Source organism: Taeniopygia guttata, chromosome 5 (assembly GCF_048771995.1).
Source record: "Taeniopygia guttata chromosome 5, bTaeGut7.mat, whole genome shotgun sequence".
NCBI lineage: Eukaryota > Metazoa > Chordata > Aves > Passeriformes > Estrildidae > Taeniopygia > Taeniopygia guttata.
This window is the reverse complement of record NC_133030.1, coordinates 11,842,285-11,867,673: the sequence shown is the minus strand read 5'-3', so window position 1 is coordinate 11,867,673 and position 25,389 is coordinate 11,842,285. Positions and strand designations below refer to the sequence as shown.

The following is a 25,389-nucleotide window of genomic DNA, read 5'->3' as shown; positions in this document are numbered from 1 at the left end:
TGAGAAGCTGTGGCTGCCCCATCCCTGGAAGTGTTCCAGGCCAGGTTGGGTATGGGACAGCCTGGGACAGTGAAAGGTGTCCCTGCCCTTGACAGGAGGTGGAATGACATGGGCTTTCAGGTCCCTCCCAACACAAATCTTTCCAGGATTCTGTGGTATTGCAATAAATGAGTAATTAATTTATGGTTTGCTCCAAAGCTGCTGACATTCCCTGTGTCTCTCTGCAGCTTACTGGAGGTTTTGGCTGTGTGTCAGTGTGGTCTATGAGCTCTTCCTCATCTTCATCCTTTTCCAGGTGAGTGATTAACACCTGCAGCTCCTAAATGCCACTTCCATGTGAAAATCAACTCCTTTGTAGTGGTTTTTTTCATGCTGACTACTGGAGATGCTTGTTTTTGTGAGATGGAATCATTAGGCTGTTTAATGAGACTATGAAGCTGAGGGAAATGATAATACAAAAATATTTCACCTGCTCTGACCTTTAGCCACCCTCAGCCCAGGGTAGAAACTGTGTTGCAGTGGTTTTAGATGTGCTGGTAAGGGAGTTCATGTTCAGGAGCTGGTGTTTCACAGTCCAGTCTCTGCCCTGCTGGGCCATGTGTGACTTGGGGGGAATTCACCTGGTTTCACCTTTGTAAATACCTTTTACCTGGAGTGACAGGTTCTTTGTAGGTGTGGGGGTTTTGCAATAAGCCAAAACTTCACACCCAGCTTTGTGTGGTGGCAGGAGCTCAAGAGGAGGCTTTTTATAGAAAGATGTGCCCTTGGTGCTTCCAAATTAAGCATTTTACCATATCTTGTCCTTTAGTAAACGAGGAACTTCCCCCTGACTTTTACAAATCTCAGAAGTTAAAATTAAATATTTTGAGAGAATATACTCGTCAGACAGCTCTAAAAACCATTTTGTGTTAAAGAAGGGTGAGGAATGCATTTTGGTTTTTTTCTTTTTAATTTTGCTTCTAGAGGCCATGTGAGCTTGAGAAAGTGGGACTGGTCACCCTATTTTTTTCCAGCCATGCTTGATCATGATATTCCTGAGTAGCTGAAGTCAGACTGAGTAATTTTTATTGGTTGTACTGGTGTTGTTCTGAATTCCGTCAGAAAAGCCTGGGATGGCTTTTCTTCCCTGTGTCAGCAGAGATTTAGTGGTTAAGGAACTCCCTGCTGTTGCTCAGCTCTTTACTAAAAATACATCATTGCCTTGCCCAGGTTTAAATAAGGTTAAATTCTGCTGAGTCTGCAGGTGGCTAAACTTCCTGACAGCAAATCCAAGCTTGCTCGTGGCTGAAACTTGTCCCAGAGTTCATGTGACTTCAGCAGTTTATTCTGTAATTTTATTATTGCTCTGTCAATTAATTTTGGCTTTGTCCAGCTTTCCTGCTTGTCACAGATGTTCCAGGGTCAAGCCTTGACCACAACACTGAGTGATTCCATTGGGAAATAAATGCTCAGAAAATGTGTGGCTGATTTAGTGACAGATGAGTTCACGTTTTGGTCATTTTGATAATTCCTTTTTGCTGTTGGCATGGGATCTTACTGGAAATGGGTGTTGGGAAGGATGAGCTCTGTGAAACTTCTGGGAGCAATGGGGAGCACCAAGAAGTGGCTTGGGGTAAAGTGTTAAAGATCACTGATTTTTCATCTTTAAGGTCATTCTGTAGCCATTTTTTCCCTTAATATTAAAGGCTCCAAGTCAGGTGTGTGTGTGTGTAATACTCAAGGCCTGGCTTTATTTCAAGATTTTTCCTCAACAAATTTGAAAAAGAGTCGATTTGAATATCAGTGTTGGCTGTAATTCTGTTTGTGCCTCCTGTGTGTGAATCCTTCAGGGGATCCCAGTTTCTGTGTTCCCTTGCAGACCGTGCAGGACGGGAGGCAGTTCATGAAATACATTGACCCCCATTTAGGGGTTCCTCTGCCAGAGAGAGACTATGGGGGAAACTGCCTGATTTATGACCCTGGCAATGGAACTGATCCCTTCCACAACATCTGGGTAAGGAACAAACTCACTCATTAGGCTATTTTTGGGTAAAAAGCTGCTTAATTGAACGCTTTAGAGTGCAGTTGTGAGTCTGGCTGAGTGCTGAATCAGAGCACAGCCTGTGACTCACTCTCCAGCCTCTTTTATTTCTCTTCTCTTGACCTTTCCTGTCCATCAGATGGGGGTGTGTCTCTCTGGATCCCAATTACCTGATTGCCCAGGGCTGAACTGTTCAACAGCTCTTCTTTCTCAGCTCCTCGATGTCAAATTTTCCCCTCTGAGTTTAGATTTCTTCGTGTGCTTGAGGTGTCATCCCCTCAGTCACCCCGAGGCACAAAGCCCTGAAGCTGCACCACAGAATCCCAGAATGTTTTGGGTTGGAAAGATTATGTAACCCCACCCCCTGCCATGGGCAGGGACACCTTCCACTGGTGCAGGACTTTCTGAGTCCTAAAACCCATCAGGTTTCTCACTGGCAGAAGTTCCAGGGCAAAGGAATGATGGTTATTTACAGCTCCCTGATTGCATGATGTGAGGAGCACCCAAATGCTTTGGGTCTACCCTGTAAATCTTCAGTGCCTCAAAAACTGGAATAACTGGGATCTTAAAAAAGTAGAGAGAAAAGCACTGTGTCCAGGGACTGGCAGGGCTGGTAAGATTTAAGAAGCTCTGCTAGATTCCTTCCTGATGGAGTGCAAGTAATCATGTGTGAAAACAACAGACGTTTATTGCTGCACTTTTCTTGCAGGAAAAAAAAAATTAAAAGGCTGTGACCTTTGCTCTCTTTTTGGTTTTCAGGACAAGCTGGATGGATTTGTTCCTGCTCACTTTTTTGGGTGGTACCTCAAGGTAAGAATGGCTCCTTTCACCTTGGTAACTCTGCTCCTTTGTTCCCAAAGCCTCACTGCTGCTGCTTTTGTGGTTCCAGGCCTTGGTCAGCTAAACCAGGCTGTTTGTAATGTGTGAAAATACATATCAGTATGTGAAAAGACTTTTTTCTTTTTTTTTTTTTTCTGTCTCCTGCCCATGTTAGGCCACCTCATTTCTTTCCAGAGCTTTGCTACATCAACAGGCTTCTTCCTTTCTCCACAGGGATTCATCCTGGGGTCAGATCAATAAAGAACTTAATTCCTGTAGCAACAGAAAGGCTGGAACAGCCTCTGGAAGTGGAATGTGGGGCTGGCAGTGACAGTGATATTCCCAAAGGCAGATGTTGTTGCTGCTGCTTTCCCAGTGGCATCAGATCAGGATTTTAAACCATTAAATGGGCAGTGGTTTAATTCTTGTTACTTTTTAGTCAATATCAAGCAACTGCAGAAGGAGTTCCAACTGTGCCTGTCTCTGCCAGAACATTTAACAGTGTTTTGCTGATTACTTTGGTCTAAATATTACCTTTTTTAACCCAAGCAGACTGACTAACTCGGGAGATTTTGCCCCCTGCAGACCTTGTTTGGGTTTGCTATTTAAATAACAAACTGACAGAGCTTGGCTGTTCTAAAACAAGCTGGAACTGTTGGTTTGTATTTTCATGTAAAAGTGCAAATGTGTTTGTGAGTGGTTCACCTCAAAACCAGAGGTGAATTTGCTGGTCGTGAGGAGACCTGGACTTCAGCTTGTTCGGTTAATGAACTGAATTCTAAATTTGGAAAACTTGGATCCTTTTCTTCCAGGAGAATTGTGTTAGAAACTGGGCTGCCCAACTGGAAGGAGACTGGCTGCTGGGTTTCCTCTGGGCCGTAGCATATTTTTCTCTTAAATATGTTAAATATAAACCTATTTCTCTATTAAAAGCTGGAGGTTGAGTGTGTTGTCTCAATAAACAGAGATGGGCTTGTGTTTGGATTTTTTCCCCAAATCTCAAAGCACCAGGATGGCAATATTGAGAATGAATGGGCCTCATTCATCAGAAATTATTGTGGCTTTGGAGTCGTTTAGAGCCCATAAAAGGCTCTGCAAAGCCTTTTCTGAGCTCTGTAAGAAGGTTGCTGCCTGTGGTGGTTGAGCACCCAGTAATTCCATGCATTTAGCTCATTTCCCCCCTGCTGAATACCATTTTACCAGAATTTATCATAATCTGTATTCCTGTGCTGGTTTTGGCTGGGGTGGAGGTAATTTTCTTCAGTGTCATTCTTGTCTCTTGTGCAGGTAATGCTGATAAGTTGAGAGGCCTGTGAACATTTAGACCATCATATCACGAAACTAAAATTGTCCTGAGTTTCCTGATCCTTTTTTGGATACTGGAGACAAGATCTACAACTGTAGATGTTTTTTAGCAGCTGTTTAAAAGACTCTTTTCTCCCTTCAGACTCTGATGATTCGAGACTGGTGGATGTGTATGATCATCAGTGTCATGTTTGAGTTCCTGGAGTACAGCCTGGAGCACCAGCTCCCAAACTTCAGTGAATGCTGGTGGGATCACGTATGTACTGCAGGGATCAGGGTTTATTTGGGAATACAGATTTTACAGGGAGGGCTAGGAAGTGATGAGAGCTGAATTGTATCCTGTGTGTGACTGCTCCCTGTTGAATTTGTGATGTGCTTGTCACCATTTCTGTAATTTTGTGTGTTACAAACACTTGGACGTAGTTAAATATCTGTTTGGGTTCGTTTCACACCAGAAGGAGAATCTAAAGCTGTACCTGAACATTTTCAAATATTTGCTGATAAAGCAAATAAAAGCAATAAAGCAATAAAGTCTGAAATTCAGAGAAAGGCAAAACTTGGTGTGAGTTTAAAGGCACGCCCTTTTAAAGTTGTGTTTTATTTTCCTGTGAGGTGTAAGTTGGTGCTAGAGAGATCCAAATTCCCTGCAGTCAGGGCACACAGCTCTGGGTCTGTGTTTGGATGGATTTTGGGAAAGACCCAAGCTTGAAGTGATTTGCTCCATGGTTGTATTTCCAAAAGTCAGTGCATTATTAGAGACATCAAGCCAAGCTTTTTAGCCTTCAGGAAACCTGTGGAATTAACACTCTGTCCCACTTCTTGGAATGCAGAGGTCTGCCTGTAGTGATTCCCTTTCCCACGCTCTAGTGTTCCTTTCCTAGCATCATTCCTGTGTTTCTCCTTCCAGTGGATAATGGATGTGATCTTATGTAACGGGTTAGGAATTTACTGCGGGATGAAGACCCTGTCCTGGCTTTCCTTGAAAACCTACAAGTGGCAAGGGCTCTGGAACATTCCAACCTACAAGTAAGTTGGGGAGGAGGGAACTCCGCAGGGACAGCACAGCTTAAGGCCCCTGTTTAAGAGCTTGATTGTTCTGTTTGGGTTAATATGAATTAAAGAATTCCCAGGTGTTCAGGTGACTCCAGGATCCAATGGCTTATTGCTGCGGGGAGGTTTGTTGGAGAGTTTTATTCACCTTGTGTGTCCCAGACACTGCCTGATGGCTGGGAGTGAGGCATCCTGTGGAAGTGAGCTTATTTGATGAAATGGCTTAAGGAGGTGCAGGAATCCAAGTTGGCATCATACTCTCATTCACAGCAAGAATCTGTTTGGTCTTTTTGCATTCCCTAGTAACCAGAACTTCACAGGAACTGGGACACTGGAAATTAAAATTTAATAAATCGCTTGTAGTTGTGTATCAGGAATGACCCATCATGCTCTATAGTGTCTTTGCTGAGCAGAGCAGAACTGCTTACAACAGTGGGTATAGTATATTAAAGCTTAAATTGATAATTAAAATAACAAGCTCAGAGCTAATCTCATTAAGTTGTGATTTTAATGGCGTAAACACAGGCATTTTGCATATCTGAACTGGTGTCTCGAATGGAAATGCTGGCAGATGTCTCTTGCCTGCTTTCCCTTCAGGCTGCAGTGGTTATTTTGCTTTTTTCCAGAGGCAAGATGAAGAGGATCGTGTTCCAGTTCACCCCCTACAGCTGGGTGAAGTTCGAGTGGAAGCCGGCCTCCAGCCTGCGCAGGTGGCTTGCAGTCTGTGGCATCATCTTCGTGGTGAGGACACCTCCCTGGCCCTTCTGTCCCCTGCTTCCAGGTTCTGTGGCTCCAGCTGCAGCTCTGGGGATGTTCCTGAAGCTGAGGCCAGGAGGGGATCCCTCCCCAGTCCTGCAGAACAGGGAGTTGTGTCTGTGTCTCTGGGACAGATGATAGTTTCACTGCAGAAAGGGTCGCCCTTGCTTGGTGCCCCACTGTTGCTGGTAATGAGAGCAGTATAAACTGGGATCTTCAAGTTCTCAGCAAGTTGCTGCTCTCCAGAGCTCTGGCTGTGGGTGAAAGTAGCTCAGATCCCTTGGTTTTATACAGGTACAGGTCATATTACAACTGGAAGGGGCTGTATCCAAGGCCTTGGGCTCCTCTGAGCTCATTCCTGAAGCACAGACCTGCTTAAATCATTCAATTCTCCCAATTCTCCTAGAAATTTTTTTCACTGCACTCACAGCACCTGAGTGGGTGGAATTGTTTTATGCTGGGAATGCAGCATCTGAAATGCATACCTGTGCCTGTGAAACTGAACTTGTCACCCAGTGACACTGATAGTGAAGGTAAACGGGGCAGTTTAAATGCCCTTTTGGCAGCCAGGGACTTTGCCTTTGTGCCATCCATGGGATGTCACTTGGCTCTGCTCTGAGCAACTCAAACTTACCTTAGCCCAGCAGCTGTGAAGTTTAACTAAATCCGTCCCCGTGACACTTGTGGTGATCCAGAGGCACTGGGCATGAACCTGGTTCAGTGGCACAGGACAGAACTCTGTGTTTTGCCAGAACAAACTCCCAGCACCTGATTCCTGCTGCAGGACACATTGGACAAGCTCACGTGGCACACCAGGCCTGCTTTGTGGGAAGACTGAAAGAGCATAAATACAATAGATGTTTCCCCAAAACGGTGCTAGTTGCACCCTCAAGAAGAGAGCCCAGTGAATTTATACTGGACTGTGGGATTATGTTTCTTTTAGCACATCCCAGCTTCAGCTGACAGGTTCTAAGCAGCTTCAGGTTCTGGCTCACTCCTTGGGCTTCAGCAGGGCTTAATGCCTTTTGTTATCACTTCTTTTGAAGTGACAATCTGGTGTCTCTCTGCACATTGCCAGGGTGGCTGCTGGAACATTTTGCTCTTAATTTATAATCAGCTTTCACAAGTTGTCTTTGAGGGTGAGTTTGCATAACTCAGAAAACTGAGAAAAACCAACCCAGCCCAGCCCTCTGGAATGTGCAGCTCATGCCTCTTGTTATGGTGGGGCTCCCTCAGCTGGATTTTAAAGGACAGGGAAAGGAAAAACTGTGCTTTTGGGATTTGCCCTCAGTGTTTGTGCAGGTACTTCGGGCTCTTTGTTTGAAATTCAAAAACTTGCTTGAAATTGAGGGTACTGCTTGTCCAGCTTTTTGTTTTTATTTTTAGTGTCTCTTCCAAAGCAGAGGAAATGTTTAAAAACCCAGTTGGTTTTGGGTTGGTGCTGGTGGTTCACTCGGTGATACTGAGCAGGGCTGAGAAATGCACAGGGGGAGCCATTCAGGGAGAGAGGAGCATTCCAGGCTCCATCCAGTGGTATTTTCCAAATGTAATTCCAATGTCCCTTCTCCCAGTTTTTATTGGCAGAGCTGAACACGTTTTACCTGAAGTTTGTGCTGTGGATGCCCCCTGAACACTACTTGGTGCTGCTACGCCTCGTGTTTTTTGTCAACGTGGGAGGAGTGGCCATGAGGGAGATCTACGACTTCATGGATGACCCGTAAGCCCCACCTCTCTGTACTTCCCATGTCGAGCTCCACGTGCTTTGTTCTGAACTTGCTCCAGCTTGCTGGCATCCATCTCGGGCACCAGTTCAGTTCAGCTTGTCAGGGGCAAAAAAGGCCTAATCCCAAAGCATCCGCTTCGTGTTCCTTTGTTTTGGAGGTACCACTCTCACTTCCCCTGGTCAGAGAGCAGCTGTTGTTAAGGGCATTGTGTGTGCACTGTGTTAACCTCAGTGTCTGGTAAATGATCTCTCTGTGGAGAAGGGAATGTGGAAATGAGCTGGAGTGCCCCTGGCTCATGGGCAGAGGAGCACTGTGCTCCGATTCCAGACCGAGAGCCAGGAACCGCAGTCCTTGGATGTGCCCTCTGGGGACACCGGGGCCCAGACTAAAAAAATGTGATTCTAAAAGGCACTTCTTTCCTTGAGCTGTCTTCCCCCGGCCCTGTGGGGCTCTCCTGGCATCCTCTTGCAGGTCAGAGGCCCTCAGTAGCAGGATGTGCTGCAGGTGAGGCACCACACACAGCAGTGCATGTACTTGAGACTGTTCCCACCTTCAGCATCATATCTGTCCTCGCTGCTTTTGTTTCTGCAGACCATGTGAGAGCTGAGAAAGCTTTGTTCTCAAAATCACCTTTTCTTTTAATGTCACAACCTGCCTGAGCCCACATCCTCAGCCTAAGGCACCGCCTGGCTTCCAGGGGTGTTCATTGTCTGTCGCTGACCAACGCAAAAAAGTGTCTGTGTTCAGAATTTAGGGTTCCAACATGGTCTGAAGATCAGTTTCCCTTGCAAGGCTTTGACTCCTAGAACTGGGAAGAAGGGCCAGCCCACATTGCTGGGACTGCATCCCAGTCGGAATTCAGGACATTCTGCAGGGGCAGGATGCCCTGCCCTTGGTGTTGGACCTACTGGTTTGGGACGTGCCTCCAACTCACAGGTAAGAAGAGCCTCTGCCTTGCTGCTGAGCTCCTCTCCTTAGCACCATTCATCTTCTTGTGTTGGGGTTGGAAAAGCTCCTTTGCCCTCTGTCCAACCACGTGGCATAACACTGGAATCTGGGAGAGCCATCCCTGGCCAGTGCCTTATCCCTGGCTCTGATTGTTGCTGTTTTTTCCACGAGCCAGAGCAGCTCATCCCAAGCTGCACGTCCTCATCACTGCCACCACCTCCTGCCATGTTCCCTGCTGGGGGAGGTGACTGCCCCCACATCCTGGGGTTCCTGGCTCTGCTTGATGCCCCCCAGAGCTGTCACTAGGCTGCTCCTGCAGAAGGGCAGAGCTGAGCACCTGCTCTTACCTGGCACCTTCTCTGTGGAGGATTTTGTAATTCCTTCCTGTATTCCCAGCCATTCAGGCAGAGAGGATCTGTCCCCATTTACCAGCTTCACTTGCACATCATTCCAAGTCAAGGATCCTTCAGGATTCTTCCCGTGGTGTTGTAGGGGAAGAGCAGGGGAAGCATGATTTGCTCTGTGGTTCTATTTACAAAAGGCAGTGCATTATTCCTGCTGGGAAGAGCAGGCTGTAGCAGAGGCTCCTGGCTTACATAGCATGGGAAACCTTGCTGACCTTTTCCTTTTGGAAACTCTTAATGCTCAAAGATTGGAATATTCCATTGCCCTTCCTTGACAAAACATGGCTCATTTCTTTGTCTGGTGGTGATGGGATTGTCTGGGATGAACTGATGAGGTCTCTTCAGCCAGCCCTGCAGTGCTGGGTCTAGAAAGCAATGAAATTCCAATGTGAAGAATTCTTCTTCCCATTCGGCATTCTGTGTATCTGCAGGCATTTGTGGGACTTTGCTTGCAGGACCTTGGACTGAGCGTGGTGACAGTGTAGTGCCTGGAATTGTGATAGTCCCAGAAGAGGGGTGAAGCTTTCTCCAGCTCTCACACACCACACGCTGCCTCCGAGTTCCCGAGGACTGGATGTGTGAAATGTTCCTGACCAGGAGTGTCTTGATGCATTTGACCTAGTCACACATTCCTGATGGGAGTCTTCCTATCACCTCCAAGGAGTCTGCATCAAGGCCATGAATTTTTATCTCCTTCATCACAAGAAAAATCTTTTGCATCTTTCCTGACTATTAGGGCAGGAAACCAGCTCTCTTCCTCAGCAGCCTTAGGGGCTGCCCAGCTCTTGTGTTGGGGTTATCTTTGATTCTGTTGTCAGGAAAAGGATGGCAGAGAAGGAAGCAGCCCAGCAGAGCAGAAAGCTGCCCTCATCATCCCAGCAACTGGAATTCCCTGTGAGAGATCTGCTGCCACTCTTTTCATCTCTCTGCCTGTAGGTTAGGGCTGGTCTCTGCCCATTTAATGTGTCACCAGCTGGAGCAGTTTTTGCAGTCCTTTTATGCGAGCTGATCCAGGCAGGATACCTTTTAAGAAGGAATGCACTCATCCCCTCTTCATCAGCACTCACCTACATTTGATTTATTCCATATTTTTTCCTAGTGTATTTGGATGGTTTGGTGTAGCTTGACCTACACTTTGATGTCAAATATGACTCTGGGCCTCAGGTGAGGCAAGCTCCTGTTTGGAACCATACCCTGAACATCAGCTGGTCTCAGGCTGGTCAGAGAATTGTTTCATGTGGATTTACCTGGGAATGGGGACACTTCCATGCATTGTGTGGTGATTAAGTTTAACTTCTTTTGCTTTTAGAGCCTCTGAGAGGAAACTGAAGTCACACCAACATGAAAGTGTTGTCCTGCAGAGCCTTAGTGCATGTGTGATCTGAACTAGACATGTAGGACTGTGCAAAGCTGAATGAAATCACTGCCCCAGCTGTCTTTTTGTGCAGATTTCTCCACATCCCCAATTTTACAGCAATGAGATGTTTTTGTCTGTGTTTCTCCTGCAGGAAGTTCCACAAGAAGCTGGGCCAGCAGGCCTGGCTGGTTGCTGCTATTACCGCCACGGAGTTCCTGATCGTGGTCAAGTACGATCCCTACACACTCACTCTCTCCCTGCCCTTCTACATCACCCAGTGCTGGATCCTGGGGATTATCCTGGTGCTCACCTGGACAGCCTGGCGCTTCTTCATCCGGTGAGTGGGGCTGCATTTGGGGCTGGACAGGGTTTTGGGAGGATTTGTTCAACCCCCATCCTCAAATGTGCTGCCTGGGGAGAGAGCACAGCTCTCCTGGGTGGGTGCCAGCTCTGAAATAAACAGGGAGTTCCCTGGGCCTGATCGTGGCAAGTTTTCTGTCTGGATCATGGAAAGCAGCTTCACAGGGCCTAAGGAATTAGCAGCCTTCCAGTATTGGAAGGGACCCACAAGGAAGCTGGAGAGGGACTCTGCTTATCAGGGGCTGGAGGGACAGGACGAGGGGGAATGGCTCTGCACTAACAGAGAGCAGGGCTAGGTGTGGTGTGGGGGAAAATGAGGGTACTGAGGCCCTGGCACAGGGTGCCCAGAGAAGCTGTGGCTGCCCCTGGATCCCTGGAACTGTCCAAGGCCAGGTTGGATGGAGCAGCTTGGGATAGCGGAAGGTGACCATGGCAGGGAGTGGAACGGGCTGGGGTTTAGGATCCCTTTCAACCCAAACCATTCCACAACTGTTTGAAGTGCAGTGCTTTGTGGAGGGGGCAGCAGTGGCTGCTCCTGGAGGATTGGCTGTTGTGCTCTGGAAGAGGTGGGAAGAACCAGGACACCAGCCAGAAACACAAACTGCCAGTGAATCAGTGCCATCAGCAATTGTAGAAATGCCCAGCCAGAGGCTCCAGCGAGTTGTTATCCCCAGGAAGCTCCGTGCAGAGAGGTTCCCTTGCCGTTCTTCCTGCAGGCTGGAGCTGTGTGCTGTGTGTGTTGCAGGGACATAACCCTGCGGTACAAGGAGATCCGGCGGCAGAAGCAGGAGCACAGGTACGAGAAGGACAAATGCCTGAGCAACGGGGATGGACACTCGGCCCTGCTGGATGAGCCCAACGGGAGCAAACTCCGGGAGAGGAAGCTCTGAGCATGGACACGGGGCTGACAGGAACTCGTGGTGCACAGTCCCAACCTTATCCTACCTAACTCCTAATTGTCATTGTTAGCGTTCCAGCGTGCGGGAATCTCGCGGGGGAGGATGGCACTGGCACAGACCCCTTCTCTCCTCGTGCCACGGGGCAGGGCTGGAGGAAGTCTGTGTGGAGGGAGGTCAGTGCTGACCCCGCACACGGGGCGGGGCCTTCACCGGGTGCTGTGTGTCTTCCTCGGAACCAGGTGTGGAGATGGGGCTCAGAGCACGGCACACAGGGATCTGCTGCTCCATTCCCAGGGAACTGAGAGCTCCATGGGGCGTTTGGGCATTAGGAACATTTGTTTTGGAGTGTACAGAGACCAGGCACGGGAAATGAATTCTGTTCTTCCTGCTGGAACTACCTGGAGCTGTGGAGGAGGACTGGGTGAAGCGTTCAGCGAGGTGACCGCGGGTACACGGGGACGTGTGGCCGAGCTGCATTCCTTGCACAGGATGTACCACACTACACTGCTGTTCCAGCCCCTCCAGGGGGCATCCCTCTGACTTCCAACGTCCTGGAGCAGCCTGCGGCACGTGGGTGCTGTGTCCCAGCTCTGGGGAGACAGACAACTTCTCCTTAGCTCTTATTTTTAATTTCTCTTTTAGTCTCGGTCATCTCTTAAATGTAAGGGAAGGTGAAGTGAGAAAGGTCAACCTGCCTTCACTCTGCGGAGTAAAACGTGTCACAAGCAGAAACCAGGAGTGTCCCATCAATCTGGAGTTCTTTGCTTTTTGCTCAGCTGGGTTTGTGTCCTCACTGCACAGGCTTTGCTCGGGGGTCTGACAGGAGCACATCAGGCTCTGCCACCCTTTGTCACTGCCCTGTTCCTTCCGGGATAGCTCCAGAGGGAGGGGTTTCTGGGAAAGCTGATCCCTGCAGTGTCACACCCGCCATCCCTGATCCCTGTCCCCCTGCCACCAGCAGGCCCAGGCCAAGCACGTCCCTGGCACAGCACAGCCAGGGAGCATCCTGAGCCAGGCAGTGTTTCTGCTGGTGACTCAGCATCTGGGAAAGGGAATTGGAAGCCTGGGCAGCTTTGTTTCCCCAGGTCATTATTCCAAAATGTGAGAGCTCCACTAATTCACATGGATTCTGCACCCTCTGCTCCGAGTCCTCACGTCGCTGTCCTGGTCATTGACGTCACCCTGTCGCTGCTTAATCCAATCTGGCTGTTTTTCAGGGAAGTGTTTATCCAGAAGAAAATGACACAAATACCACAGTACAATTCCAAGAGTGCAACCCCAAATTGTTGGAATGGCAGGAGCTTGCAGAGCTGCTGCCCAGCACACATCTGGGTTTTTAATCCGGCTTTGTCTTGTACGAGAATGACAGCCAGCATCTGCATTTCTCCCAGCCTTAGTGTCTCAAATGCTTCCCACCTGTGAAAAGTGGGCAGTGAGCAGCTGGGAAGTCAGGAATCCCCAGCTAGGGAGGTGGCCAGGTGACATCGAGGGGCTTGTCACTGCACCCTTCTCTCACCAAAGGGCCACTTACCTGTGCTGGCAACACCTGGTGAGGAATGTCGAGAAAGATCCAGGAGCTTTGACCTCATACGTGAACCACTGACTCATCTGTCTGCATCCAAGGGATCCCATGGACAGTCTGGATCCTGTCTGTGTAGTTCTGTGTGGTAGTTTGTCCTTCAGGACAGCGTGTGCCTGTGGGTCCTCTCGTCACCTCACACACAGAGCCAGGGGGCTGAGGGGGCTTGGGCTGTGTCCCCTCCACACACAAGGATGAGTGGATGGATGCTGGGCCTTGAGGTAAGGAATGTATCCAGATTTTGAGGGGAAAAGGCGTGCTCTGGTCATTGCAAACTCGCCTGGATTTAGGAATCCTTTTGTGATTGTGTCAGAGCAGTGCTCAAAGCAGCCTCATAGTGAGGAGGTGGAAGGAAGCCAAGAGTCCTGATGGGAATAATGTTTGGTGTGGCCTGAAATGGGACCCTCCCCGTGGGAGGGCAGAGGTGGCCAGCTCCTGCTGCCACATAGGAGTGTCCAGCTCACCTGGAGCAGGTCTCCCACCTGTGGTCACACTGATTTCATGGAGAGCCTGGCCAAAGGTAAGTGTTGGCTTTAAAAAGGAGGGGTTTTTAATGGGTGACTTGGTGTCTGTGTGAGGCTGGATGAATCCAGGTGCCCAGCTTGGAAATTTCCAAACGTCAGCCTGATCCAATCCCATCTGGAACAGATCTGGGGGTCACTTTTGCCCAGATTCTGGAGTGGTGAGCCCTGAGGTGCCATGCAGGAGGGTGCTGGGTCTCAGGCTGTCCTGGGCTGTAGAAGAACATCCTGCCACATCCGTGGGGATGCAGAGGAGCTTTGGGAAGTGGGGAAGGACCGTGGCCTGCTCTTTTCCAGCTGTGCCCAGAGGAAGAGCCGGGAAGCCTCATGGGAAGGAGCCTTGGCTGCAGGAGGAGGCAGCTCTCCCACCTAGGCAGTGTTTTTGGTACAGTCAGAACTTGCTGTTTTCTCCCTAAAAAAACTTCTACCAGGAAGATCATGGGAGCATCTCCCAGTGCTGCCCTCCCTGTGTCCTTCCAGAGCAGGGAGCCTGCAGCCAGCATTGAGCTGGCCCTGTGGCTGGATGTGGGTGTTCCTGGGAATTACAGGAATGTCTCTGGAATGTCACGATGCTCCGTGGCCTCTGACCCCACCTTTTTTCAGGTTGGGTGGGTGTTTTTTCCCCACAAAGCTGCAATTATTCAATTTTCTCCAAGGAAAGTGTTTCTTCTGCTGTCTGAAATTGCTCCTTGCTGCCCTGGAAGTCGCCTGACATCAAGGTGAAGTGGCTGAAGCCGTGGATATGAGGGCAGGGAAAGGGAAGATCCCACAGGAGGGTTTGAAGGCACAGTCTTTCCAATGGTTGTGGTCTCATGGAGCCAAACTGTCGGAGGGTCATGTGGAGCCAGATCCCAAAAGGTTTCACTTTCTGCTGCAGAGAGAGAGGATCTGATGGTTTTCCTTGGGAAGATCCAAAGCCATGACCTTGCTGGACAGCCCCAGGTGTCCCCATGGCCACGAGGGACACAGCTGGAAGCTGTTTGGGACAAGGGAGAACCCAAGGATTCAGCTTTGGGGTGGTGATCCAGAGACCCCAAGGAGCTCTGCACCCTTTGAGGACCAAGGGGAGGGGACATAGGAACCCATGGGAGAAACACTCGTCAGGGTCCATAGGGAGGAGCAGCTGGAGGTGCAGAGATGCAGTGGGATGGACCAGGGAGTCCCTGGGAAGTGGGATTTGGGGAAGCCTGGTATGGCCGAGCACGCTGCAGAGGGTCTGTGGTGTGGGATGAGGGATCTGGCATTGTCCCTCCTCACTCCTGGCTGGGATTTGGGGTGCTTTTGCAGGGCTTTGAGGTGAATTTTCTTGGGATTTTTTTTTTTTTATGGCAACTTCCTCAGGAAATCTGGAAGCCTGGCAGGCAAACTAGAGTGAGAGACGCCCGGGGTCCCCAGGCTGTGCCGGGGGGTTCGGGCCGGGCTGAGCCAAGCCCCGGGGAGGGTCTGGCGAGCGCGGAGACCGCCCAGCTCATGGCACGGAGGAGCGGCGGCTCCGCCCCGGGCTGGGCTGGCCGAGGGAGCGGAGCCGCTCCCGGTCCCGCACCGCCGGGAAGCATCCCGGCTGCGAGGGGACATCCCGGATCCATCCCGGGGCCGGGTTCTGGACCCACAGGGACCCCCGGGCAGCGGCGGGGGCCGGGGAGCATCCCGGGGTTGGGCAGACCCGTGGATCCCCGGACTGAGCTCGGGGACCCCCGGGCGGCGCGGGGGGCTCTGCCCGGTCCCCACCGCCGGCCGGGCGGGCCCCGGGGGTCGCAGGGTCCCCCCTGCCCCATAGGAGCGGACACAGCTCGGCGGATGCCGGGGCCGCCCGGGGGTCCCCGCAGATCCCTGAGGATTTGTACCTGTCCAGGTAAAGCGCGGGGGACGCCGGTTTGGGTGGGATGTGTCCCCTGCGGGGGGCTGGGGAGGGCGATGGGTGAGAGCAGAGCCCAAATCCTTCTGTTTTGGCAAGTTTGGGATGTGTCTTTATTGGTGCCAGGAGCAAACTCCATCCCCTTCTGTGCCCTGCGGATGGAGGCTGGCAGGGCTGGAGAGGGATGGAAGGGGCTGGCACCACCGGTGAGCCGAGTTTAGCCCGGGCTCGGCACACCGGCCTGGGGCAGGACAGGGAGGGAGGATGAGCAGGGAGATCGCTGGAACCTGGACTGGGACATTTGGGGACTGCAGCGTGCTCATGGGGGGGGGGGGGGGGGGGGGAATGCCAGGCTGGTCCAGGTGCTTTGGGAACAGCAGTTGAGACTTTTGTGCCTGTGGCCTTGGCAGCAGCGAGGTGACAACCCTGTGAATGCTGGGGGACCCCCTTTTCCAGGGGGGATGGGTGGCTTTGATGGTTTCTGTCCCTTGTTGAGCTGTTTTGTTGTCCCTTCAAGCAGGAAAAGGGACCTGAGCTCTGCAGCAGCTCCCAAGGAAAATGAAGCTGCCCTGGCATTGGGGTGTTGGGATGGATGGAGAGGGCTCTGCACCCAAAAGCTGGGACTCTGTACCCCTTTCTGGGGCTCTGCACCCCAAACCAGGGCTCTGCAGCCTGATCTTGAGGTCTGTGGGTGAAAAATACATCAATCCCTCTGCTGCCAGCAGCGGAACGCGGTGCCTCTTCCCTTCCTAATGCCTTGGGCTTGATTTCCCAGCGATTTGAGCAGCAGGTCAGGGGGATGTCAGAGCAGCTCGGTGAAACATTCCAGGAAAGAGCTCAGTTAACAAAAAAAAGCCATAAATCCTTCCCCGAGCACCTCCACCCCCGTTTCCTTGCTCATGAGAGATTGATGCTGTTTTCCTAATAGGAAAATACCTCTGGGTTTCATCCCAGTGCTGAGCACTGCAGTCTCTTTCCAGGTGATTCCTTGGAAATCTGCTTAACTTGCTGCTTAGAGCTCATTAGAAAGGGAGGTTTTGGGGAGAGAAGCTATGAAAGGAAAGAAAAATTAGAAATTCTTTCAGATTTCCAGAGGAAATTGGGACGAGTTGGAGGGGGTTTAAAGGGGATGTTTGTCCTCCTGCAGGGAAAGTCAGTCCTGAAAACTTTGCTATTCTCATATTAAAACTAATTGGGAAGCAGGGAGAGGAACAGAGTGCCTTGCTTGGGCATGGGGGCTTTTCAGGGCATAAAAAGAGGCAGTTTAGGGTAAATCTCCATCTCATTGCTCTGTTAAGATGTTGATTCTCAGCACTAAACAGCGAAGTGGGCCTTGAGCTGAGCTCAGCCCATAAGATGAGCTCAGCACGTTCCCAGCCAGGGTAGGACTGTGTTATCCATTGCACAGGGAGATTTGTGCCAGAGGGAGGAGGTGGGGAGGAACTGGGCATCTCCCAGCCCCATCCCAGCATCGCTGTCACTTTGGATTACATTCAGGGCTCCCCTTTCTCCTGTTACCCCAGGGATGGGCCCTGTGCCCCTGCAGAGGGGGCCAGGCCAGCACAGCTGATATTCCATGCCATGAAATTCCCACTTTTTCCTGTTAAAATGCAAGCTTGGATGGTTTTGGGGGAGCTGATAAGCCCCATTGCCTGAGGCTGTGGGCACACGGGGAGCTGGAAGGTGGGGCCCAAATATTGCAGAACCCTCTGTCAGAGGCCTATCCAGCTCCGTGGGTGGGCTTTGGGAATTCTGGAGAAGGGCTGAGGGGCTTTGAGGGAGGTATGTGGGGTTTAGGTGCTGTGCTGAGGTTGGGGTTCTGTGGGATCCCACCAGCTCTCCACGGTCTGTGATTCCCCAGCACGGATATCAGGGAACAGAGGGTCCTGGTCAGTTCCCATTGGATTTGCTTGTTGGGTGTTTTTGGGGATCCTAAACCCTCCTTTTCACAGCAGGAGTAGCTGGCTTGGATAAATCCCCCTCTGCATCCATGGTGCCTGTGCTGGGATCTGCATGGGAGAGCAGCTTCCTTTTGATTTGACTGGGAAAAACCCTTTTTGGGGGAAAGGCAACAGAGCTTTCCCACAGCTTACCCAGGAGCTTATTCCTGGGGAACAAAATCCTCTAAACTCTGCAGTGACCCCAAGATGAGGGAATAGAGCTGCCCCCCTCGGCTGGGCCCAGGGCAAAGCCTTGGGAGAGGCTGGGAAACTGCAGGAGGCAGAGGAAGATTTCATCTGAAAAGCAGCAAAGGGCTTTGAGGGCTCCTGGAGGGAGATTCCACACACAGAGAGGTTGGGAATGTCGCCTCTTTAAAGGCTCCCGTGTAAATCGAGCGGCTCTGCCCCTTCCCGAGGGTTCCCGTCCCTCCTTCAGCTCCCGCCGGTGGCTGAGAGGCTTCAGCGCGTTTGCTCAGTGCCTGCAAGAGGAGCCAAGGCCGGCAGCGATGGAGGGAGAGAAGTGATGGAGCATCCCTGCTGGAAAATCACAAGGCTTTCGATTTTTGAGTTCTTCCCCTTCATCCTGACGCTGTGTCTCGCTCATTCCAGGCTGTCCCCTCGCAGGGAGCGTTTGCCATGGACACTGGGCATGTAAGCAGATCCCGCTTCAGCGGTGAGTCCTCCCCAGGGAGCCCGGGAAGGGTTTGGGGCAGAGCTGCTGGTGCTCACACTGAGGTTTTTTTGGGGAAGGGTTGGCTGGCCCTCGCTGCTTTCCATGGGGAGAACCCTCTGCTCCATGTGCCCACTGGGTTTTGTTTCCTAAAGCAATGGTAAAACCCTTAAGACCTCCAAGTTTTCCAACATGAGGGCTCAGCTCTCGGAAACAGTCAGAGATGAGAGGGAAACAGGTTCCAGTCAGTTCAGCTGGGATTTGCACTTGGAGTTCCTCAGAGGTAGGAGCCAGTAAAAAGATTATTCTGCTATTTTTATTTTCATTCCAAATTTTGCCCTTCCACCATAGCAGGAGCCTGGGAGCTCTGGCACGGGAAACCTCCAACTGCTTCCCACAGCGTCCTTAGCCAGGATGCAGGGATAGAGCAGAGCCCTTGAGGGTTTGGGTTGGGGTAGATGAAGCAGGACCCGGGTCCCATCCCAGTGTTTAATCTCGGAGATCCCTGTGGGCTGCTGCCGGGATCCAATTCGCTTTGGATGCGAACACTCCGTTCCTTCTGCCGCTCCCGCTGGAGGAGGGCTGTGGGGAGCAGCAGGTTGTCCCTGCGCCGGGATGCGATGTGGGAGTTCAGCCTGGCTTTGGGCTTTTTCCGGCTCCGAAGGAGGGAGCGCTGCGGCGTGGTGATGCCGGAGGACTCGGGATGCGCTCCGGGATGAGAAATCCTCTCGTTGCCCCTTTCCCGTGCCGCACGGGGCGCTTGGTGCCGGTTCGGCGCGGGAGTGATGGAGGCTGGTGCAATGCAGCACGAACCGCTCGCAGCCGAGCCCGGCGCTCCCTCCCCGCTCGCTCCAGCGGCACCCGCGGGGCTCTGCCTGTTTCCAGCAGCTTTCCGCTTGGTTTTCCCCTTCTCCCGGCTTTTCCTGGCATCCCCAGGCAGCAGCTGGGCCGAGGGCGATGCAGATGCGCGCCGGGCACATCTGTCAGTGGGACAGAGCAAAGGGACCCCCGGCACCTCGGGAGTGACACAGCCGCTCGCTGGGAAGCGGGGCCGGGACACAGGAGAACTTCGTCTCCCGGGACAGCCGAGCCAGGGCTGGCATGTTTGGGCTGGCAGAGCCTATGCCTGGCCCGTTTGCAGCCACCCGGGTGGGAGCTGCGGTTTATCCGCTCCTCGGTCCATCCCATCCTCGGAGCTCGGAGCCGAGTTCCCGGCGTGGAAGCGGCCGAGGCCGAAGGCTCGTTCCCGGGATTGTGACCGGCTCACGGAGCCCCCTGTCCCCCGCAGTGGCCTCCAGCCCGCCGCGGTGGGAGATCGGGCTCTACGCCGCCGGCGCCTTGGCGCTGCTGGGGATCGCAGCCATCAACCTGTGGAAGCTCTGGCGCTCCGGGAGCTACCCGGCCCCTTCCCCCTTCCCCAACTATGACTACAGGTACCTGGAGCAGAAGTACGGAGCGGCGTGCCCGGACATCAGGAACAAGGTAAGGGAGAGCTGCGTCTGTCTCCTTCCCTTCGCAGCACGCGGGATGCTGGAGGGGTGGGAATATCTCCTGGAGCTGCCACAGGCAGCAGCCTGGTGCTGCTGGAGTTTTTCGGGGGATCGCTGGAGCTGGGAGCTGCGGGAAGCTCCGGGCTCGCTGCCGCGGCAGCTTGAGGCCAGGCAGGGGCCGGGATGCATCCAAGGAGGCGCCGGAGAAGCCCAGCTGTCCGTCTCGGCACGGAGGGATGGCATTGGGATGGATGGCAGCGCCTGCTTTCCTTTCCCTGGCAGCGAGGGCTGGCCCCGGGCTCGCAGCGGGCGCCAGGTCGGAGCTCTTCGTCCCGCAAGAGCAGCCTGAGGGCAGAGGACACCTTGGAGAGCATCCAGGAGCTGGGCAGCCTGGAGCTGATGGGCAGAGAGCTGGGCCTGGCCCACTACGGCCCCCTGCGGAAATCCATCTCGGCCGACTCCCTGAACTCCATCTCGTCCATCGGGAACAACTTCGGGCAGGATTTCACGGTGGGGCAGGTGGAGGTGTCCATGGAGTACGACGGGAGGGCGGCCGCCCTGCATGTGACGCTGCTGCAGGGCAAGGACCTGCTGGAGAAGGAGGACGCGCGCTTCGAGTCCTGCTTCATGCGGATCAGCCTCCTCCCGGCCGAGCAGATCGTCGGCATCTCCCGGGTGAGCCCCCCCTTCCCAGCCAGACCCCCCTACGGAGCCCGGTGCACGCGTGGGTCCCCCCACATTCTGGGTGGCAGCATCCCCTGGCCACATTCCCCGAGGAAGTTGCGGGGTTTGGGAGCAGGGAGGTCCAAGGATGCCAGGATCAGAAATGGCTGGCACAGGATTTGGGGGAGATCAGCGCCCCAAGGCAGTTGTGGGGTTTGGGTGCATGGAATTCCAGGCTGGATGTGGTTGACATGGGATTTTGGGGTGTGTCTCAGCTCCCCGCAGCAGTGATGGGATTTGGGAGCAGAGGGCTCTGGATTGGCAAAGGATTTTGAGGGATGTCCCAGGTGGGTTTGCACATCAGAAACCTGGCAGAGGCAGGAATGTCTCCCCCTTGGCTGGGATTTGGGCTGACTTTGTCATCTCCGAGCGTAGCTGGTGGCATGTTTTCCTGCTTGACTGTCCCTGCTGTGGAAAGGACACTGTGGCACGTGGAGGAAGTGGCCTGGGGTGGGATTTGGGTGGCACTGACAGTTTGGGCAGGTGCTGCTGGTGTCCTGCCATGGCCCCGCAGTCCCTCTCCTTCCCACGGCAGCCCCAACACTTTTCCCTCCCCACAAAGGACGCAACAGTAGAAAATCCATGTGGTAGCTATGATAGCCACAACTGGGGTTGGATCTGGTGCAAAACCTCCCTTTTTAAGTGCTTCAAAAGCTGCTTTTGGAAAGCAGGAGCCTCAGTTTTCTTCCAGCAGCTCCTCTATTGCAGAGTCAGTTTGATTTAATCAGGATATTCCAGCAAGGAGTAGGAATTTGCACCCCATTAAGGCACTTCTCCACTGGAGTGGAGGTGCTGTTCCGTCCACACAAACCAGCTGCTGCCTCCAAAATATTTCCGCAGTGCCCTTTTAGACAATTTTTCCATCCAAATCTCTGACTCTTTATTTATGCTCTGGAGATATTTATTATTTAGTGTCATTATTTATAATTCACCAGTACAATTTACCTCCTTTGCTGCCTCAAGGCCACAGATAAAGGCCCAGGCACCTTTTTTTCCCCCCAGTGCTTCTGGAGGGTTTTTAAATAGCAGCTCCTGTTTGGTTGTACTTGATCCAGAGCTCCCAAAATACAGCGTGGGCTGCAGACAGACAGTCTGTAAAGTCTGTAGGGCTTTAAAATCTGCTCTTCACACAGAGGAACTTCAATCCTCTGGGAGCTCTGGAGGTTGGTATCCAGTGGGAGAGCCTGGATTAAGGAGGCAGGAATGGCAGGCGCTGCCTTTGTGTCCTTTAATCCAGGGATAGAGTAAGGTTAGGAGCAGACTGAGACAGGAGAGAGTCCTTCAAGGAGATGAACCCTCTCCTGTGGGGCTTTTGGGGTGACAGAGCCCCTCAGAGAGGTCCCTACTCCACCCAGATTTGGGGGGCTTTGGGGAGCTGGTGGTTCCACTTTGCTCCATGCTATCCAAGGCTGCAGCTTTTCATCCCATGGGTCAAAATCCTGGTTTGCCTGTGACATATTGAATGCTGAAACAGGGCTGGAGTAGGGGAAAAAACAACCCCTAAATTAATGACTTCAGAGCGTTTCCCCTCAGCCAGTTCTTTGAGATCAGCACCAGCAGGATGAGCCATGGGAGCTGCTGCTGCTGCCTCTGCTCCCAGGGAATGACCTGACACAGGGACAGCATCAGCCAAACAGCTCCATTCCCACTGGGCACATTGAGGATTTGGCTCTGCTTGGAGAAGAGCTGAGGGTTACACCTTGAAGCCATAAATCCTCCTGCCTGATATGGCCAAGCTGGATGTGCATCCACACTCCCAAAGGCTTGGGATGTATCTGAGATCGCTGTTTTCTAATTAACAGAATTAACAAGGGGTGGGGCAGGTCACAGCCCTGATTTTCACCCCAATGGCCGAGCAGTTGCTGCGGTCAGGTCGGGAATAAATCATCCCGACGGGATGGGGTGTGCCCTGGGGATGCACTCCCTGCAGTCCCCACAAAACGGGGCTGGGCAGGGATGCAGCCCCAAGCCCCCGGGGTGCCAGGGCTATCCCCCCTTCCCACGGCAGATCCAGAGGAGCTCCTACTCCGTGGCCTTCGACGAGCGCTTCTCGGTGCCGCTGGATCCGGCGGCGCTGGAGGAGAACAGCCTGCGCTTCTCCGTCTTCGGCATCGACGAGGACGAGCGCAGCGTCAGCACCGGCGTGGCCGAGCTCAAGCTCTCCGACCTGGACCTGGCCACACGCCCCTTCAACGCCTGGCTCTACCTGCAGGACACCAACAAGGTGAGCCAGGAGCTGGGTTTTGGGGTGTTGTGGCTGTGCCCTGGATGCTGTGTCCTGACTGTTGTGTCCCTCAGGCGGTGGACACGGTCGGGGAGATCCTGCTCTCCCTGAGTTACCTGCCCACGGCCGAGCGGCTCACGGTGGTGGTGGTCAAAGCCAAGAACCTTGTGTGGAGCAACGGGAAGGTGACCGCAGGTGAGGGGGGCTCCGTGGTGGGGTTCGTCCTGGTTTATCCCGGTTGCTACACAGGAGTGGATCCTCATGGGGACAGACCTGCCGGTAATGCCACTGGAAAGGGTCCCCTGGTTTCTCCACATCGCTGGGGACACGTGGGATGGGACTGATCCCTCTCCTGTCCTCCGAGCAGATCCCTTCGTCAAGGTGTACCTGCTGCAGGACGGGAGGAAGATCAGCAAGAAGAAGACAGCGGTGAAGAGGGGAGACACCAACCCTGTGTTCAACGAGGCCATGATCTTCTCCGTGCCCGCCATCGTGCTCCAGGTCTGGCCCAGCCCAAGGGGCTGGGGAGGGGAACACATCCCAGTGCTCCACAGGCTCCCCAAACCCACTGGTGGGGAGCTCCTGGGGGTGTGGGGTTCTGGGGGGGTGATCCTGGTAGGTGTGGGGTTCGTGGGTGTGGTTTGGGGTGGATGTGTGGGGGTTGTTTGAGGGACGTGGATGTGTGGGGGCTGTTGTGGGGTATATGGATGTGTGGGGGCTGTTGTGGGGTATATGGATGTGTGGGGGCTGTTGTGGGGTATATGGATGTGTGGGGGCTGTTGTGGGGTATATGGGTGTGTGTGGGCTGTTGTGGGGTATATGGATGTGTGGGGGCTATTTGGAGAGGTGTGGCTGTGTGCAAATGGCTGCTGGAGGGGGGATGTGTGTGGGGCACTCTTGGGGAGGATATGGATGTGTGGGTTGGGATATAGCAGGGTGCAGAGAGGGATTGTTTGCTATGTGGACAGGGCAACAATGGGTTTAGGGGATGTGGGGTAAAAAGAGAGGGGGATGTGTAAGTGTGGAGGTATGCAAGGGTGGGTATTTAGGGATTTGGGGGGGCTTCAGGAACAGGGGGTGGGTTTGAACAGGGTGGGGGCACAGAGGGCCGTGTGTATGTGGGGTATGGCAGGCTGGGTGGTGATGCATGGATGTGCTGGCGTCGTGGGTGCGTGTCCCCGTGGAGAGGGCCCAGGGACACGTGTCTGGCTGGGTCTGTGTGTGGTGACAGCCCCGCGCCCGCAGGAGCTGTCCCTGCGCGTGACGGTGGCCGAGAGCGGCGAGGACGGGCGCGGTGACAACACGGGCCACGTGCTGATCGGGCCCGCGGCCAGCGGCATGGGCACCACGCACTGGAACCAGATGCTGGCCACCCTCCGCAAGCCCGTCTCCATGTGGCACCCGCTCCGCAGGAATTAGGCCGGATCCTGGGGACAGCGAGCCCGGAGTAGGGACTTGGTGGCACCCCACAAGGCCGAGCTGCTGAGGGGCCCAAAATAGCCAGAGCACGGACAGAGCGGCTCCGTGGGCACGTTCCTGGATGCGCTGGGCCAGAGCTGCCAGCAAGGACCCAAATGGACCAAAAGCAACAGGAGCCTCCTCGAAGCGCGGCTCCCGAGCGTTCCGCGTGCTCCCGATGGCCTCAAAATCTGCGGAATCCTCAAACAGGGACTCTGAGCGAGGGAGAGGGGGGATTCCTTTATAAGGTGGTTTTTGGGTGGGAATCATGAGGGGGGGTGACAAAAGCCAGCTTGGCGTAGGTAGTGACCCTGAGGGAATCTTTTGTAGTGACTTTGGTGTGCTGTGCCAGGGTTGGAATGTTTCCAGCGAGAATGGAAAAAGGGAGCAATAACAGCAGAAAATCAATTGTTACATATGGCTTCTCCTCCCATCTGTTCCCCCACACAGTCAATCCCTGCCCATCTCCACTGGCTGCATAGGCAGGGATTGATTTCCAGCCTCTTCGGTTTGAGGTCAGATCCACTCTGGGAATCATCCCCTAAAGGTCCAGTAGGATCAGGGACAGCTTTTCCTACCCCAGCCACTTTTCCAATCCAAACTCACCCTCAGAGTACTCAGGACAGCACTGCACATTCCTGCTACTTAACACAACTCTCACAACTGGGGATTGTTTCTTCCAGCCCCTAATCCTGGACTTGGGCTGTGACTTACCCTTTAACTCATTTTATCCAAGATTCGGGCATAGAGAGGAACGCCTTGGCCTTGTGACCCAAGGCAGGTGGGAAAAGTCCCTAATTTTATAATTTTTAAGCCCAACTCCTGTTTCAGGAGGAAGGGAGAGGAAAAGCCTGTGTGGATCCTGTCTGCTGGTGGGCTCTGGTCCAAGCCAGGTTTGGGATTTTTGGGGAGCTAATTCCCACTCTGGTTTGTGGAGGCTAATGGAACCCCTCATGGCACAGAGCAGAGCACTGGGGCCACATCCCTCCTTGCCTGGAGCCTTGGCTTTTCCCTGCCTGCAGGCTGCTTGTGGGAAGCCAGGCTGGGAAATCTGGGGGTGTCCGGGGCCCTCTGCTACAGAATTGGCACCACAGGATGAACATGGGCTGGGATGTGGCTGCTTGGATGATCTGAGCAGGGAAAAAGGTGTTAATGAGCCATTTATCCGGTTTTCCCTGATTAAAAAGTAACTCCAAGGTGAGTTATCCCCTGAGCTGGTGGCACTTTTCCCATTTGGTCCCTTTGGGACATGGCTGTGATGTCCCTGTTCCATCATCCCCCTCTGCT

General features: G+C 53.0%; 2 protein-coding genes across 7 annotated transcripts in view; both read left to right on the top strand.

The window, feature by feature from the left end:
• PTDSS2 (phosphatidylserine synthase 2) overlaps positions 1-12,374 on the top strand; it is a 29,682-nt gene extending 17,308 nt beyond the window's left edge. For all 3 annotated transcript variants that reach the window (XM_030273613.4, XM_030273614.4, XM_072929573.1), the window contains exons 4-12: positions 228-295; positions 1,859-1,993; positions 2,780-2,830; positions 4,287-4,400; positions 5,052-5,170; positions 5,821-5,935; positions 7,522-7,667; positions 10,535-10,720; positions 11,489-12,374. In XM_030273613.4, coding sequence (XP_030129473.3) covers positions 228-295; positions 1,859-1,993; positions 2,780-2,830; positions 4,287-4,400; positions 5,052-5,170; positions 5,821-5,935; positions 7,522-7,667; positions 10,535-10,720; positions 11,489-11,633 — 1,079 coding nt within the window. In that variant the 3' untranslated portion in view covers positions 11,634-12,374. The remainder of the gene's footprint in view (positions 1-227; positions 296-1,858; positions 1,994-2,779; positions 2,831-4,286; positions 4,401-5,051; positions 5,171-5,820; positions 5,936-7,521; positions 7,668-10,534; positions 10,721-11,488) is intronic.
• Positions 12,375-15,211: 2,837 nt separating this feature from the next.
• Positions 15,212-24,516, top strand: SYT12 (synaptotagmin 12). Of its 4 annotated transcripts, none has more exons than XM_072929574.1 (9): positions 15,212-15,411; positions 15,559-15,594; positions 18,147-18,210; positions 19,496-19,689; positions 19,980-20,372; positions 22,429-22,644; positions 22,719-22,839; positions 23,012-23,145; positions 23,890-24,516. In XM_072929574.1, the coding sequence occupies exons 3-9, from the start codon at positions 18,174-18,176 to the stop codon at positions 24,061-24,063; spliced, it is 1,269 nt and encodes a 422-aa protein (XP_072785675.1). In that variant the 5' UTR covers positions 15,212-15,411; positions 15,559-15,594; positions 18,147-18,173; the 3' UTR covers positions 24,064-24,516. The 4 variants fall into 4 exon arrangements, with proteins under 4 accessions (XP_072785675.1, XP_072785677.1, XP_072785676.1 ...); XM_072929576.1 differs by having other exon boundaries at positions 15,212-15,418; positions 15,566-15,594; XM_072929575.1 differs by having other exon boundaries at positions 15,212-15,432.
• Positions 24,517-25,389: the final 873 nt, after the last annotated feature.